Source organism: Hyperolius riggenbachi, chromosome 9, assembly GCF_040937935.1.
Source record: "Hyperolius riggenbachi isolate aHypRig1 chromosome 9, aHypRig1.pri, whole genome shotgun sequence".
Taxonomy (NCBI): Eukaryota; Metazoa; Chordata; class Amphibia; order Anura; family Hyperoliidae; genus Hyperolius; species Hyperolius riggenbachi.
The window spans coordinates 282,184,693-282,197,918 of NC_090654.1; the positions used below are offsets into that span (position 1 = coordinate 282,184,693).

A 13,226-nucleotide genomic window follows, 5' to 3' on the forward strand; every position below is an offset into this window, starting at 1 on the left:
CTCTCTCTCTCTCTCTCTTTCTCTCCCCCTCTCTCTCTCTCTCTTCTCTCTCTCTCTCTTTCTCTCTCTCTCTCTCTCTCCCTCTCTCTCTCTCTCTCTCTCTCTCTTCTCTCTCTCTCTCTCTCTCTCTCTCTCTCTCATCTTTTAAAACAAGGAAGGAATTCCAAATCCTACATGCAGTTACAGCAATACTGGCTGCTATGAACCTTTTCCCTACAGTAGAGGGACTGTGCATAAATAGTCCTATGGTTTAGTTATTGTAGTGTCTGACTTGTGACAGTAGAGGGGGCTATATACTTTCCATGATCTAGTGCCAGAAGGCTCTGATGGGTATAGCTAGGAAGGAAGTGGTTATATTGTAGTGATGTATTATGTATGGAGTGATTATACATTTATGCTCTATGAATGTGTTGTGTGCATATGAGTGTGCGTCTAAGTGTAACATAGATCTCTGGAAGGTCTCACTGGACTGGATGTAAGATTTGTAAACTTTTTAAATGGCCCCTAAACTTAACTTCCCCTCATTTGACCCTATCCTTGGAACGACACAGGAAAAAGGCGCAGGGGGGATTTGGCCCCCGGGTAAAGAGTCTAGTAGAATATCCGCAATTCTGTCCATATTTTACTAAGGCTAGGTTCACACGTGGTGGGTTGTGGTGCAGCTTAAGGACGACTGAAGTAAAAGGAATATGAAGGCTGCCATATACATGTCCTTTTAAGCAATCCTAGTTACCTGGCTATCATCCTCCTTTGCCTCTAATACTTTCAGCCACAACCCTGAACAAGCATGCATCAGATCATGTGTTTCTGACATTATTGTCAGTCCTGACAAGATTAGCTGCATGCTTGTTTCTGGTGTGATTCAGACACTACTGCAGCCAAATAGATCAGCAGGGCTGCCAGGCAACTGGTATTATTTAAAATAAAATAACTATGGCAGCCTCTTAATCTGTCTCACTTCAGCTGTGATGAATATCCAGGGAAAAGAGCTGTAAACAACATATGAGAGAAATCAGGATTGTGTTCAACTTGTCCAGAGAGTTATCTGTGTGTGTTTCTGCCCCGTCTTCTGTCCGGTTCGGCTGTGTGATGTCCGGAGAGTTATCTGTGTGTGTTTCTGTCCTGTCTTCTGTCCGGTTCGGCTGTGTGATGTCCAGAGAGTTATCTGTGTGTGTTTCTGCCCCCGTCTTCTGTCCGGTTCGGCTGTGTGATGTCCGGAGAGTTATCTGTGTGTGTTTCTGCCCCGTCTTCTGTCCGGTTCGGCTGTGTGATGCCCAGAGAGCTATCTGTGTGTGTTTCTGCCTCGTCTTCTGTCCGGTTCGGCTGTGTGGTGTCCAGAGAGTTATCTGTGTGTGTTTCTGCCCCGTCCTCTGTCCGGTTCGGCTGTGTGTTGTCCAAAGAGTTATCTGTGTGTGTTTCTGCCCTGTCTTCTGTCCGGTTCGGCTGTGTGATGTCCAGAGAGTTATCTGTGTGTCTTTCTGCTCAGTCTTCTGTCCGGTTCGGCTGTGTGATGTCCGGAGAGTTATCTGTGTGTGTTTCTGCCCCGTCTTCTGTCCGGTTCGGCTGTGTGATGTCCAGAGAGTTATCTGTGTGTGTTTCTGCCTCGTCTTCTGTCCGGTTCGGCTGTGTGATGTCTGGAGAGTTATCTGTGTGTGTTTCTGCCCCGTCTTCTGTCCGGTTCGGCTGTGTGATGTCCGGAGAGTTATCTGTGTGTGTTTTTGCCCCGTCTTCTGTCCGGTTCGGCTGTGTGATGCCCAGAGAGCTATCTGTGTGTGTTTCTGCCTCGTCTTCTGTCCGGTTCGGCTGTGTGGTGTCCAGAGAGTTATCTGTGTGTGTTTCTGCCCCGTCCTCTGTCCGGTTCGGCTGTGTGTTGTCCAAAGAGTTATCTGTGTGTGTTTCTGCCCTGTCTTCTGTCCGGTTCGGCTGTGTGATGTCCAGAGAGTTATCTGTGTGTCTTTCTGCTCAGTCTTCTGTCCGGTTCGGCTGTGTGATGTCCGGAGAGTTATCTGTGTGTGTTTCTGCCCCGTCTTCTGTCCGGTTCTGGCTGTGTGATTTCCAGAGAGTTATCTGTATGTGTTTCTGCCTGGTCTTCTGTCCGGTTTGGCTGTGTGTTGTCCAGAGAGTTATCTGTGTGTGTTTCTGCCTCGTCTTCTGTCCGGTTTGGCTGTGTGTTGTCCAGAGAGTTATCTGTGTGTGTTTCTGCCTCGTCTTCTGTCCGGTTGGGCTGTGTGATCTCCAGAGGGTTATCTGTGTGTGTTTCTGCCTCGTCTTCTGTCCGGTTCAGCTGTGTGATGTCCAGAGAGTTATCTGTGTGTGTTTCTGCCTCGTCTTCTGTCCGGTTCGGCTGTGTGATGTCTGGAGAGTTATCTGTGTGTGTTTCTGCCTGGTCTTCTGTCCGGTTCGGCTGTGTGTTGTCCAGAGAGTTATCTGTGTGTGTTTCTGCCCCTTCTTCTGTCCGGTTCGGCTGTGTGTTGTCCAGAGAGTTATCTGTGTGTGTTTCTGCCTCGTCTTCTGTCCGGTTGGGCTGTGTGATCTCCAGAGGGTTATCTGTGTGTGTTTCTGCCTCGTCTTCTGTCCGGTTCAGCTGTGTGATGTCCAGAGAGTTATCTGTGTGTGTTTCTGCCTCGTCTTCTGTCCGGTTCGGCTGTGTGATGTCTGGAGAGTTATCTGTGTGTGTTTCTGCCTCGTCTTCTGTCCGGTTTGGCTGTGTGTTGTCCAGAGAGTTATCTGTGTGTGTTTCTGCCTCGTCTTCTGTCCGGTTTGGCTGTGTGTTGTCCAGAGAGTTATCTGTGTGTGTTTCTGCCTCGTCTTCTGTCCGGTTGGGCTGTGTGATCTCCAGAGGGTTATCTGTGTGTGTTTCTGCCTCGTCTTCTGTCCGGTTCAGCTGTGTGATGTCCAGAGAGTTATCTGTGTGTGTTTCTGCCTCGTCTTCTGTCCGGTTCGGCTGTGTGATGTCTGGAGAGTTATCTGTGTGTGTTTCTGCCTCGTCTTCTGTCCGGTTTGGCTGTGTGTTGTCCAGAGAGTTATCTGTGTGTGTTTCTGCCTCGTCTTCTGTCCGGTTTGGCTGTGTGTTGTCCAGAGAGTTATCTGTGTGTGTTTCTGCTCAGTCTTCTGTCCGGTTCGGCTGTGTGATCTCCAGAGGGTTATCTGTGTGTGTTTCTGCCTCGTCTTCTGTCCGGTTCGGCTGTGTGATGTCTGGAGAGTTATCTGTGTGTGTTTCTGCCTCGTCTTCTGTCCGGTTCGGCTGTATGATGTCTGGAGAGTTATCTGTGTGTGTTTCTGCCCCGTCTTCTGTCCGGTTCGGCTGTGTGATGTCCAGAGAATTATCTGTGTGTGTTTCTGCCTCGTCTTCTGTCCGGTTCGGCTGTGTGTTGTCCAGAGAATTATCTGTGTGTGTTTCTGCCTCGTCTTCTGTCCGGTTCGGCTGTGTGTTGTCCAGAGAATTATCTGTGTGTGTTTCTGCCTCGTCTTCTGTCCGGTTCGGCTGTGTGTTGTCCAGAGAGTTATCTGTGTGTCTTTCTGCTCAGTCTTCTGTCCGGTTCGGCTGTGTGTGTTTCTGCCCGGTCTTCTGTCCGGTTTGGCTGTGTGATGTCTGGATAGTTATCTGTGCGTGTTTCTGCCTCGTCTTCTGTCCGGTTCGGCTGTGTGATGTCTGGAGAGTTATCTGTGTGTGTTTCTGCCCCGTCTTCTGTCCGGTTCGGCTGTGTGATGTCCAAAGAGTTATCTGTGTGTGTTTCTGCCCCGTCTTCTGTCCGGTTGGGCTGTGTGTTGTCCAGAGAGTTATCTGTGTGTGTTTCTGCCTCGTCTTCTGTCCGGTTCGGCTGTGTGATGTCCAGAGAGTTATCTGTGTGTGTTTCTGCCCGGTCTTCTGTCCGGTTCGGCTGTGTGATTTCCGCCGGGGACGACTCTTTAGATAACAAACGTTCTACTTTTTCCGTTCCAGCGAACAGAGCATCTGTCAGGCGCGGGCGTCCGTCATGATCTACGATGACACCAGCAAGAAGTGGGTGCCAATCAAACCCGGGCAGCAAGGCTTCAGCCGCATCAACATTTATCACAACACCGCCAGCAACACCTTCCGAGTCGTCGGGGTCAAACTTCAAGACCAACAAGTAAGTTCTGACTGCAGCCGCATCTCACGACAGAAAAACACCTGAAGTGAGTGGGATAGGGAGGCTGCCATATTTAATTCATTTTAAACAATACCAGTTGCCCGGCAGTCCTGCTGATCTTTCAGGCACCAATAGTGTCTGAATCACACACTTTAAACAAGCATGCGGCAAGTGCAGTTAAAGCGGAATATAACCCTGCATTTCAACTTTGCTTTAAAACAATATTTACAGTATATTATATGCAACCAGCATTTTTTTTTTACTAGACCAGCATTGGAAGGGTTACACAGGGCTTTAAAGTTCCTGGAGATTTCTGCAGACACATCCGAAGCTTACATAGATACATTTTGTTTACATAAATGTATCTAAGTGTTGAATGTGACTCACTCTCTCTGACTGAGAAGGAGTTGGAGGACAGCCAAAGAGTGTGTAACATTTCTCAATAGATACATATAACTAAATAGAATGTAACAATCTGAACTTCTGCATATCTCTCCACAGAACTTTAAACCTCTGTGTTTAACCCTTCCAATGCTGGTCTAGTAAAAAAAAAAAATATGCTGGTTGCATATAATATGCTGTAAATAATATTTTAGAGCAAAGTTGAAATGCAGGGTTATATTCCGCTTTAAATTTAAAGAGAACCCGAGGTGGGTTTGTGAAATCATATTAGGACACAAAGGCACGTGCTGTATACAATGACCTGCCTCTATGTCCGTCTATAGTGCATCCAGCCCCCCTTCCTGGCTCTGCTGTCCCCCATTAAAAAAAGTGCCAGGCTAGCGGCACGCAGATTGTCGCTTGCCTGCTATTTATCTCTGCCTGTCACTCATTGCCGCTCCCCCGCCTCCTGTAGAGTGCGGCCCCCGCCTGTGTCCATTGTCATTGTATACAGTATATGCCTCTGTGTCCTCATATGATTTCACAAACCCACCTCGGGTTCTCTTTCAAGTAAACCTGAGATGTAATAAAAGAAGAAATGTATACATACTTGGGGCTTCCTCCAGCCCCCTTCAGGCTAATCTGTCCCTCGCCGTCCTCCTCCGCCGCCTGGTTCCTCTGCTATGGGTCCCGGTAATTCTGCCATTCGAGGCGTAGTGCGCATGCGTTGCCCGGCCACATGTGTGCCCCGTCGCAGAACAGTCGCTGGAGCTTGACGGGGAGCAAGTGCAGTCGTACTGCGCCTGCACTGACTGGCCAAATTACCAGGACCCATAGCGGAGGATCCAGGCGGAGGAGGACAGCGGCGAGGGAGCTATCAGCCTTAACCTCCTTGGCGGTAATCCCGAGCTGAGCTCGGGCTATGCCGCCGCGGAGGATTGCTCTGGCCCTGCTGGGCCGATTTGCATAATTTTATTTTTCAAACACGCAGCTAGCACTTCGCTAGCTGCGTGTTTGTTCCGCTCGCCGCCGAACCGCCGCTACCCGACAAGAAAGAGGCCCCCCGCAGACCTCTTGCACAGCCTGGCCAATCACCGCCAGGCTGCACTATGGGGTGGATCAGGACTCCCTCTGACATCAATGACGTCAGTCTGATCATCGCCATGGCGATGTAAGAAGCCCATACAGGAAATCCTGTTCAGAACGGGATTTCCTGTTGGGTATTTGCACCGGTGGGGATCGGAGGGGTGGGTGGGATAGCGAAGGGAGGGGGGAAGCATGTAGCTAGCGCTAGGCTACATGCCGTGCGCCGCAAATAATCAGAACAGCAGGGAGGTTAAGGGGGCTGCAGGAAGCCCAATGTATGTATACATTTCTTCTTTTAATACATTTAATGTGCACGTTAAAGGACAACTGCAGTGAGCAGGATATGGAGGCTGCCATATTTATTTCCTTTTAAACAATTCTAGTTGCCTGGCAGCCCTGCTGATCTTTTTGGCTGCAGTAATGTCTGAATAATAACAGAAACAAGCATGCAGCTAATCTTGTCAGATCTGACAATAATGTCAGAAACACCTGATCTGCTGCATGCTTGTTCAGGGGCTATGGCTAATAGTATTGGAGGAAGAGGATCAGCAGGGCCAGCCAGGCAACCGGTATTGCTAATAAGGAAATAAATATGGCAGCCTCCAGATAAATCTCTCCTTGGGTTCCCTTTAAAGTATTTTAAACTAAATGCAACAGTTTCATACAATATTGCAGCATTTTACAATACTGTACTGTAACAAATATATGTAGCCAAAAACAAACGGTTTTGTATACAGGAAGTTCCATACTTACAAACGACTTCAGTTACAATGTTTCATTCATACATAGTTGTCTCCATGTACAAAATATACAGAACTGTTTATTACTGATTGTGTATGTTACAGTATTGTATAAAGTTTTTTAAAACAAATTATAAGCATATTTTAACCCTTTCAGGACTGGCCGCCTAACCCCCCTTAAGGACCAGGCACTTTTGCATTGGAGGAGGGGGGGGGGGCGCATGTTTGGGGGGTCAGGCAGCCGGATCCTGGTAGGGCTTGCTGGTGTGTGCCCCCCCCCCCCCCTGTGTGGCCAGGTGTCCCCCCTTTCAGCAGCAGCCATCACTCACCTTCCAGGCTCCAGCGATGAGCCGCTGCCGACACCGCCGTTCCCTCCGACATCCCCACTCGTTTTGACGCTAAGTCCCGGGATCACGTGATCACTATGATCGCCGGCGGATCGTAGTGATCACTTTCACAGCTGCAGCAGCAAGATGAGCTGCATGCTTGTTTCTTGTGTTTCTTGTGTAATTCAGATGCTACTGCAGCCAAATAGATCAGGAGATAAATATAGCAGCCTCCATGTCCCTCCCACTTCAGGTGTCCTTTAAGGAGACTCGCTGGTACAAAAAACGGGGCTCACAGACATCTCGTCCCATGGATCCTTCGCTTTCCCTGTTCACACCGCTCTCCTGTCACTGCAGCCTGCTCGCTCTGCCGTTGCTATGACAGCAGAGCTCCTTCCGCTGGCCAGAAGCCGATTTCATTGGCTCCTAACCCTGTGATCACTGTGAGCCAATGGGATTGGCGCAGCTCTGCTGTCAAAGAGACAGCAGGGCGAGTGGGCTGCAGCGGCAGGAGACCAGTGCGATCAGCGGTAGCAGCGGGTTCATGCGGTGTGCTAATTAATATCTACGCCCTGGCAGGGATAACAGGTCCCAAACAGGGAGTAGATTTTAATTAGCCTGGTCCGGATGCATTTTTTTAACATAGGATTCAACTTACAAACAAATATAATTTACAATCTCCCACAAACGGAACCTGTTTGTAAGTAGGAGATTGCTTGTTAATTGGTATGTAGCCCCGCCTTCCCAGTGCTACTTAGCCTAGGCTGTTTAGATATGTGGAAGTCTTATTTTCTTTGGCTTCAGGACTCTCCGTAAACAAACATTCTGCAGAGCTGCACCTGACAGGACTAAAGATGTCGGACTTAACCCTTGCACGAATAATCTTCAGAATTTATTGTAATAATGTATGCGGTTATACAGCAGACAAAAAAGCACAACGTTTCGGGCTACATGCCCTTTCTCAAGTGCAGCACTTGAGAAAGGGCATGTAGCCCGAAACGTTGTGCTTTTTTGTCTGCTGTATAACCGCATACATTATTACAATAAATTCTGAAGATTATTCGTGCAAGGGTTGCGTCCGGAATCGATTTTGTATGGACTGGATTATGATTGGAGTCATGATGGACTTCCTACGATGATCTGTGACTCCCCGAGATTAACAGAGTGATTCCTGAGGTCTGTGGACAACCCTCGTTGTCTTTGAGGACTAAAGATGTCGCCACTTGGGATAAAGTTTAGAATGTAAATCAGCTGGCTGGAGGAAAGATTTTACTATATGCAAACACTAACTAAATATTCTATAAATTAATATTATAAAAAAAAACAAATTTTTATTTATAACATTCATTTGACTACAGTTCCTCTTTAAATTACCACTTTCGCTAAAATCTTAAAATTGAAAATATATGTAAATATATACAGATAAGAAGTACTTTTGTTGTAGAGTGAAATGAGCCATAAATTACTTTTCTCCTTTGTTGCTGTCACTTACAGTAGGTAGTAGAAATATGACAGAAGCGACAGATTTTGGGCTAGCTCATCACCTCATGGGGGTTCTCAGGGTTTTCTTAATTTTTTAAAAGCACTTAGTGAATGTCAGTTGCTCCGTCCAACTGGCCAAAAAATTGTACGGCGAGCAGGGAGGCTGGCCAGCATCTTTATATAAATCTTTTTCGAAGAATGTCTTTATAAAAAACAAAGGCCATGCTGAGAATCCCCCATGAAGAGATGGACTAGCCCAAAACCTGTCGGTCATATCAGATTCCTACTACTTACTGTAAGTGACGGCAACATAGGAGAAAAGTCATTTATTTCATTTTCCTCTGGCAGTGAAATGAGGAAGGTTTTCCCCGCTGCTGTGTGTACCTCTCTAGGAAGCTGTGGTCGCCTCTCTCTTCTGTATTTGCGGTAAGCGGAGGATTCCGCCGCCGAGCGTATTGTTCGTCTTACAGAAGACGCTGGTGTCTGGTTTCTGGTGGTGAATAATGGCCATTGCTTTGTGACTTCCCCCGGTGAGCAGCTGTCACCGCCGTGTCACTGTATCCACTTTCCTCTCTTTCAGGTAGTCATAAACTATTCCCTTGTGAAGGGGCTGAAATATAACCAGGCCACGCCGACGTTTCACCAATGGAGGGACGCCCGCCAGGTGTACGGCCTCAACTTCGCCAGCAAGGAAGAGGCCACGGCTTTCTCCAACGCCATGCTCTTCGCGCTCAACATCATGAACTCACAAGACGGAGGTAAGAAGTAAAAAAAACGCTTCCCGGCCTCTAATGGCGTTTTATTATCAGAGCAGAACTCACGTAATAACATGTACATAGGATAAAATCTCTAGTATATAAGTTGTATAACAACCATCTAATCCAGGGGTCAGGAACCGTTTTGGCTGAGATAGCCATAAACGCCACATATTTTAAAATGTAATTCCGTGAGAGCCATACAATGGCCTCAATTCACTAAGCTTATCTCCTGTCTTTAATAACGTTTCTATAGTTATCATCACCATGGTAATGAGGCAGGAAACATTTTTACCTCAGGCAAACCTAAAGTTAACTCTTCTGTCTATAAAGGTTCATACACACATTAGATTTTTTTAAACGACCGATCACTTGGACGTTTGAACGTCCGGTCGTTTGGACGTCAAATCGAGCATGTGTTCGGTCCGTCGTTCAGCTGATAAGACTGGACTTGAACGATCCGCTTGGCAGTCGTTTAAAAAAATCTGACGTGTGTACGATCCTTAAGTTAACTCTTCAATCCTTAAAATAACTCCAGAATTCTAAAGTTAAAGACAGGCTGTTAATTAACTGCGTGTGAAAATAACTACAGAGGGGGTAAATTAAGGAATGAAGAGATAAGATAACTCTCTCACTGAGTGGTGGCCAGTTCTATTGCCTTATTATCACCAGCATGATCTTAGTGAATTGAGGCCGTTATGTTTCAAACTGGGACAGTAGGGCTCATGTCCCTGTTGCCATGGTGATGTGTATACAGTTGATCCGCCGGGCAGCAGAAGTGTCAGACACATCTTCAGGTTCTCTTGGGTTTTTAGCAACATCAGCCATTTCCCCGAGAGCCAAACAGGAGAAATACGGACTGACAGCTTGTACAATTAGCTAGCTGACTTGGGGGTTGATTCACTTTGCAGGACAAGATCCCCACACTTTGAATCAATAGCAGGGGAGTAGCAATAGGGGGTGCAGAGTTTGCCACCGCATTGGGGCCTTGGGCCAGAGAGGCCCCGTAGAGCCCTCCCTGAACTACAGTATTAGCTTTCTATTGGTCCTGTGCTGGTAATAATCACTTCTATAGATACTTTGAATAGTGGTAATCATTAACAAACTGTTCCCCGTCCCCTTCTTGCACCTCTGACACTGTAGTTGCCATTGGCAGGTTTTGGTGCGCCATATCAATTATGTATAGAGTGCTTGGGGGCCCCAATGTAAGACTTGCATCGGGGCCCACAGCTCCTAAGTTATGCCACTGCTCAATAGGCTGCCTATCAAGTGCGGGGATCTCATTCTACAAAGTCACTGGACCTCACAGGGTCCAGAGTGGGACAATTGGAGCGGCCGTTAGTTTTGGGATAGTGCGAGTAAGTTAGTAGTGCATGCTACAGCAGTAACGTGCACTACTTTGAAAATGTTACTAGCGCTGCCACACTAAGCTGTGCTGCTTGAGCAGTGTTGCTTAGTGAATCAACCCCTACTGATTTGTATGTGAGCCAGATGTAGCCATCAAAAGAGCCACATCTCCGGAGCCATAGCTTCCCTACCCCTGCTCTAAAACATCTGGTGGAGTGCTCTCATTAGCTGAGATCATGGGGCGGGCAGCATGTCGAGAGCCCAGTGGGAGGGGTTTAGTTAACTCACCTCTCCGGGATCCATGCACCGCATGTGCTTCCTGGTCCCTCTGGTAACCGCGCCCTCTCATGGTAACAGTACCAGTCAGAAGGGACCAGGAAGTACATGAGGATCCCGGCAGGGGAGTTAATTAACTTATTCTTCTGTGGCAGGGCCGGATTTACCATAAGGCACTGTAGGCACGTGCCTACAGACGCCTGATGATTGAAAGGCGGCTCTCTCCCCTCCTCTAGTCCCCCCCCCCCCCCCCTTCCTTTTCTACACAGAGTTCTGATGAGAGCGTAAATGAGAGGTTACTCACCTGGGTCTCGGCATTCCACTGACGAGATCTCCCTACAGTCGGGGGCACCTCTAGCTACTTAAAGATACACAGAATGGAAAAAAATGTATGATACAGTATAAGGATTTGTATGGGTAGTACAGCTAAGGAATAAAACATTAGGAGCAGAGACATGAGTCTAATATTGTCTCCAGTACAGGAAGAGTTAAGGAACTCCATTTGTTATTTATGCAAAAGAGCCACTGAGCTCCATGACTTTCAAAGTCACAGAGAGCTCTGTCTTCTGAAGCTTATTATCTCAACTGTCTGTCACTGTGTTTTTTTTTTCTCTGCAGAGGACAGTTAAAAAAATTCACTGGCCTGCTCTGTAAGATCATTTAGGATGCTGAGTAGTGTGTACACTGCAAATATTAGAGAATGATGCAATGTTATTAAAAAAAACTATATAACTGAAAATAAAAATATGAACATATTTTCTTTGCTACTAATGTTCTAGTAATTTTCCATACTACACAACCAATTCATTATATCATTTTTTTTTTCGCTTCAATGTCCCTTTAAAGAGAATCTGTACTCTAAAATTCTTATAATAAAAAGTATACCATTCTATTAATTATGTTCTCCTGGCCCCCTCTGTGCTGTTTCTGCCACTCTCTGCTGCAATCCTGGCTTGTAATTGCCATTTTTATCCAGTGTTTACAAACTAAAGACATAGCTGGGAATAGCTCAGTGTGTGAGTCATACAGAGTGTGCAGGGGGCCTGGAGAGGGTGTGTATAGCTTCTATCCAATCACAAGCAGCACAGCACATTCCAGCCTGACTGCCTCAGCCCGACAGAGCCTACAGAGGAGAGAAGATTAGATCATATAACAGCCACTGTGAAAATAGGAAAGGCTGCAGTAAGACAGAGCACATTAGAACAGATATAGGAACTTATAGGATAGAAGAAATCAGGATGAAAATGTTGTTACAGAGTCTCTTTAATACTGAGGGTACCTCTGGCTATCTTATACTAAGGGACACCTGTAGCTACCTATGATGTGCAAGGGAAGTATGGGACAGCCAGCACACTTGTGCACCAGTGATGCAAATCCAGGCCTGCTCTGCTCACTCTGCAAGCGCACCTCCCTCTCTAGCTACTAAAATGGGTGGGGGGCGGCTCTCTGGCTACCAAAACTGTACATACAAAATTTAATTTACATGAAAGTGTATCTAAGTTCAAAACTTGAATTAAAACGCAAACTATCTCATTTTTAAACGCAGCTAAATAGCACAATGCAAATCGCATACAAATACATACAAAATGTGATGTCATTGAAATGCATTAGATGAGCGGTGTTTGCCATTTTGGGAAAAAACACAAAAGAAAGCATGCAAAATCTAAAGAGAGTGAAATTCAGCTATTTCTCAAGATTTCCTGTTTACATCGTAAACGGAGGAGAATTTCTTTGCAGTTTCATTTTCAGATGTAGTTCCTCTTCAAATTGAATTACAGAGTATCCAGCAAGCTCATGGTGAAGCAGAACTCCCAGGAGTGTGTAAGGGGTTACAAAAATCCTCCTTACCAGAGGCGGGACAAGGTCCTCCAGCACCCAAGGCTGAGACACCAAAGTGCGCCCCTCCATCGATCCCACCCCAGCCGTCACACACTGATTGCTTTTAGACTAAGAGGCACCCCAGGGCCCCAACCCCCCCCCCCCCCACACACACACACACACACACCTTAATATCTACTTATCTGGCTTGCAGTCACTGCTATGTATCCCCTTTTCTTATTTCTCTCTGCTTCAAACATAATAGGGGAATGACAGCTGAATGAATTGTGCGCCCCCTCCTACACTGCGCCCAGAGGCTGGAGCCTCTCCAGCCTTTGCCTCGGCCCGGCCCTGCTTCTTACTAAGATGCTATGGAAAGCAAAAGTTTGCCTTCTTAAAGGATACCCGAGGTGACACCCATGATGATAGACATGTATATGTACAGTGTCAAGCACACAAATAACTAGGCTGTGTTCCTTTTTTTCTTTCTCTGCCTGAAAAAAGTTTAAATTCAGGTATGCAATTGACAGTTTCTGCTTGGGTCGGGATATAGCATATCTCGGGATATAGCATAACCCTCACTGATTAGGAATTACAGCCATAAAACACTTTCCCATCAGTAAATGGCTTCTGAGAGCAGTAAAGAGATAAAAAGGCTCAATAATTCATAGATTGGATCTCTGGCATACTTCAATAAAGGTGTTATTGAGCAGAGACAATAAAACAGTGGAAACTTAAAAACTAGATTTAAATATAAAATAACACTGTGAGATATCTTAAAAAAAGTAATTTTAAAGGGGCCCATACACCTAACGATTTTCCCGCCGATATACAGCAGATTCGATCACTGTGATCGAATCTGCTGGGAAATCGTTGCGCAAATGCTGACAGAACGATTTCCGT

General features: G+C 46.5%; 1 protein-coding gene across 12 annotated transcripts in view; it reads left to right on the forward strand.

Moving 5' to 3' along the window:
* The window catches only part of EVL (Enah/Vasp-like), a 230,518-nt gene that overhangs the window by 118,197 nt on the left and 99,095 nt on the right, over positions 1-13,226 (forward strand). For all 12 annotated transcript variants that reach the window (XM_068254686.1, XM_068254685.1, XM_068254682.1 and 9 more), the window contains exons 2-3: positions 3,944-4,112; positions 8,708-8,885. In XM_068254686.1, the coding sequence (XP_068110787.1) occupies positions 3,944-4,112; positions 8,708-8,885 (347 nt within the window). The remainder of the gene's footprint in view (positions 1-3,943; positions 4,113-8,707; positions 8,886-13,226) is intronic.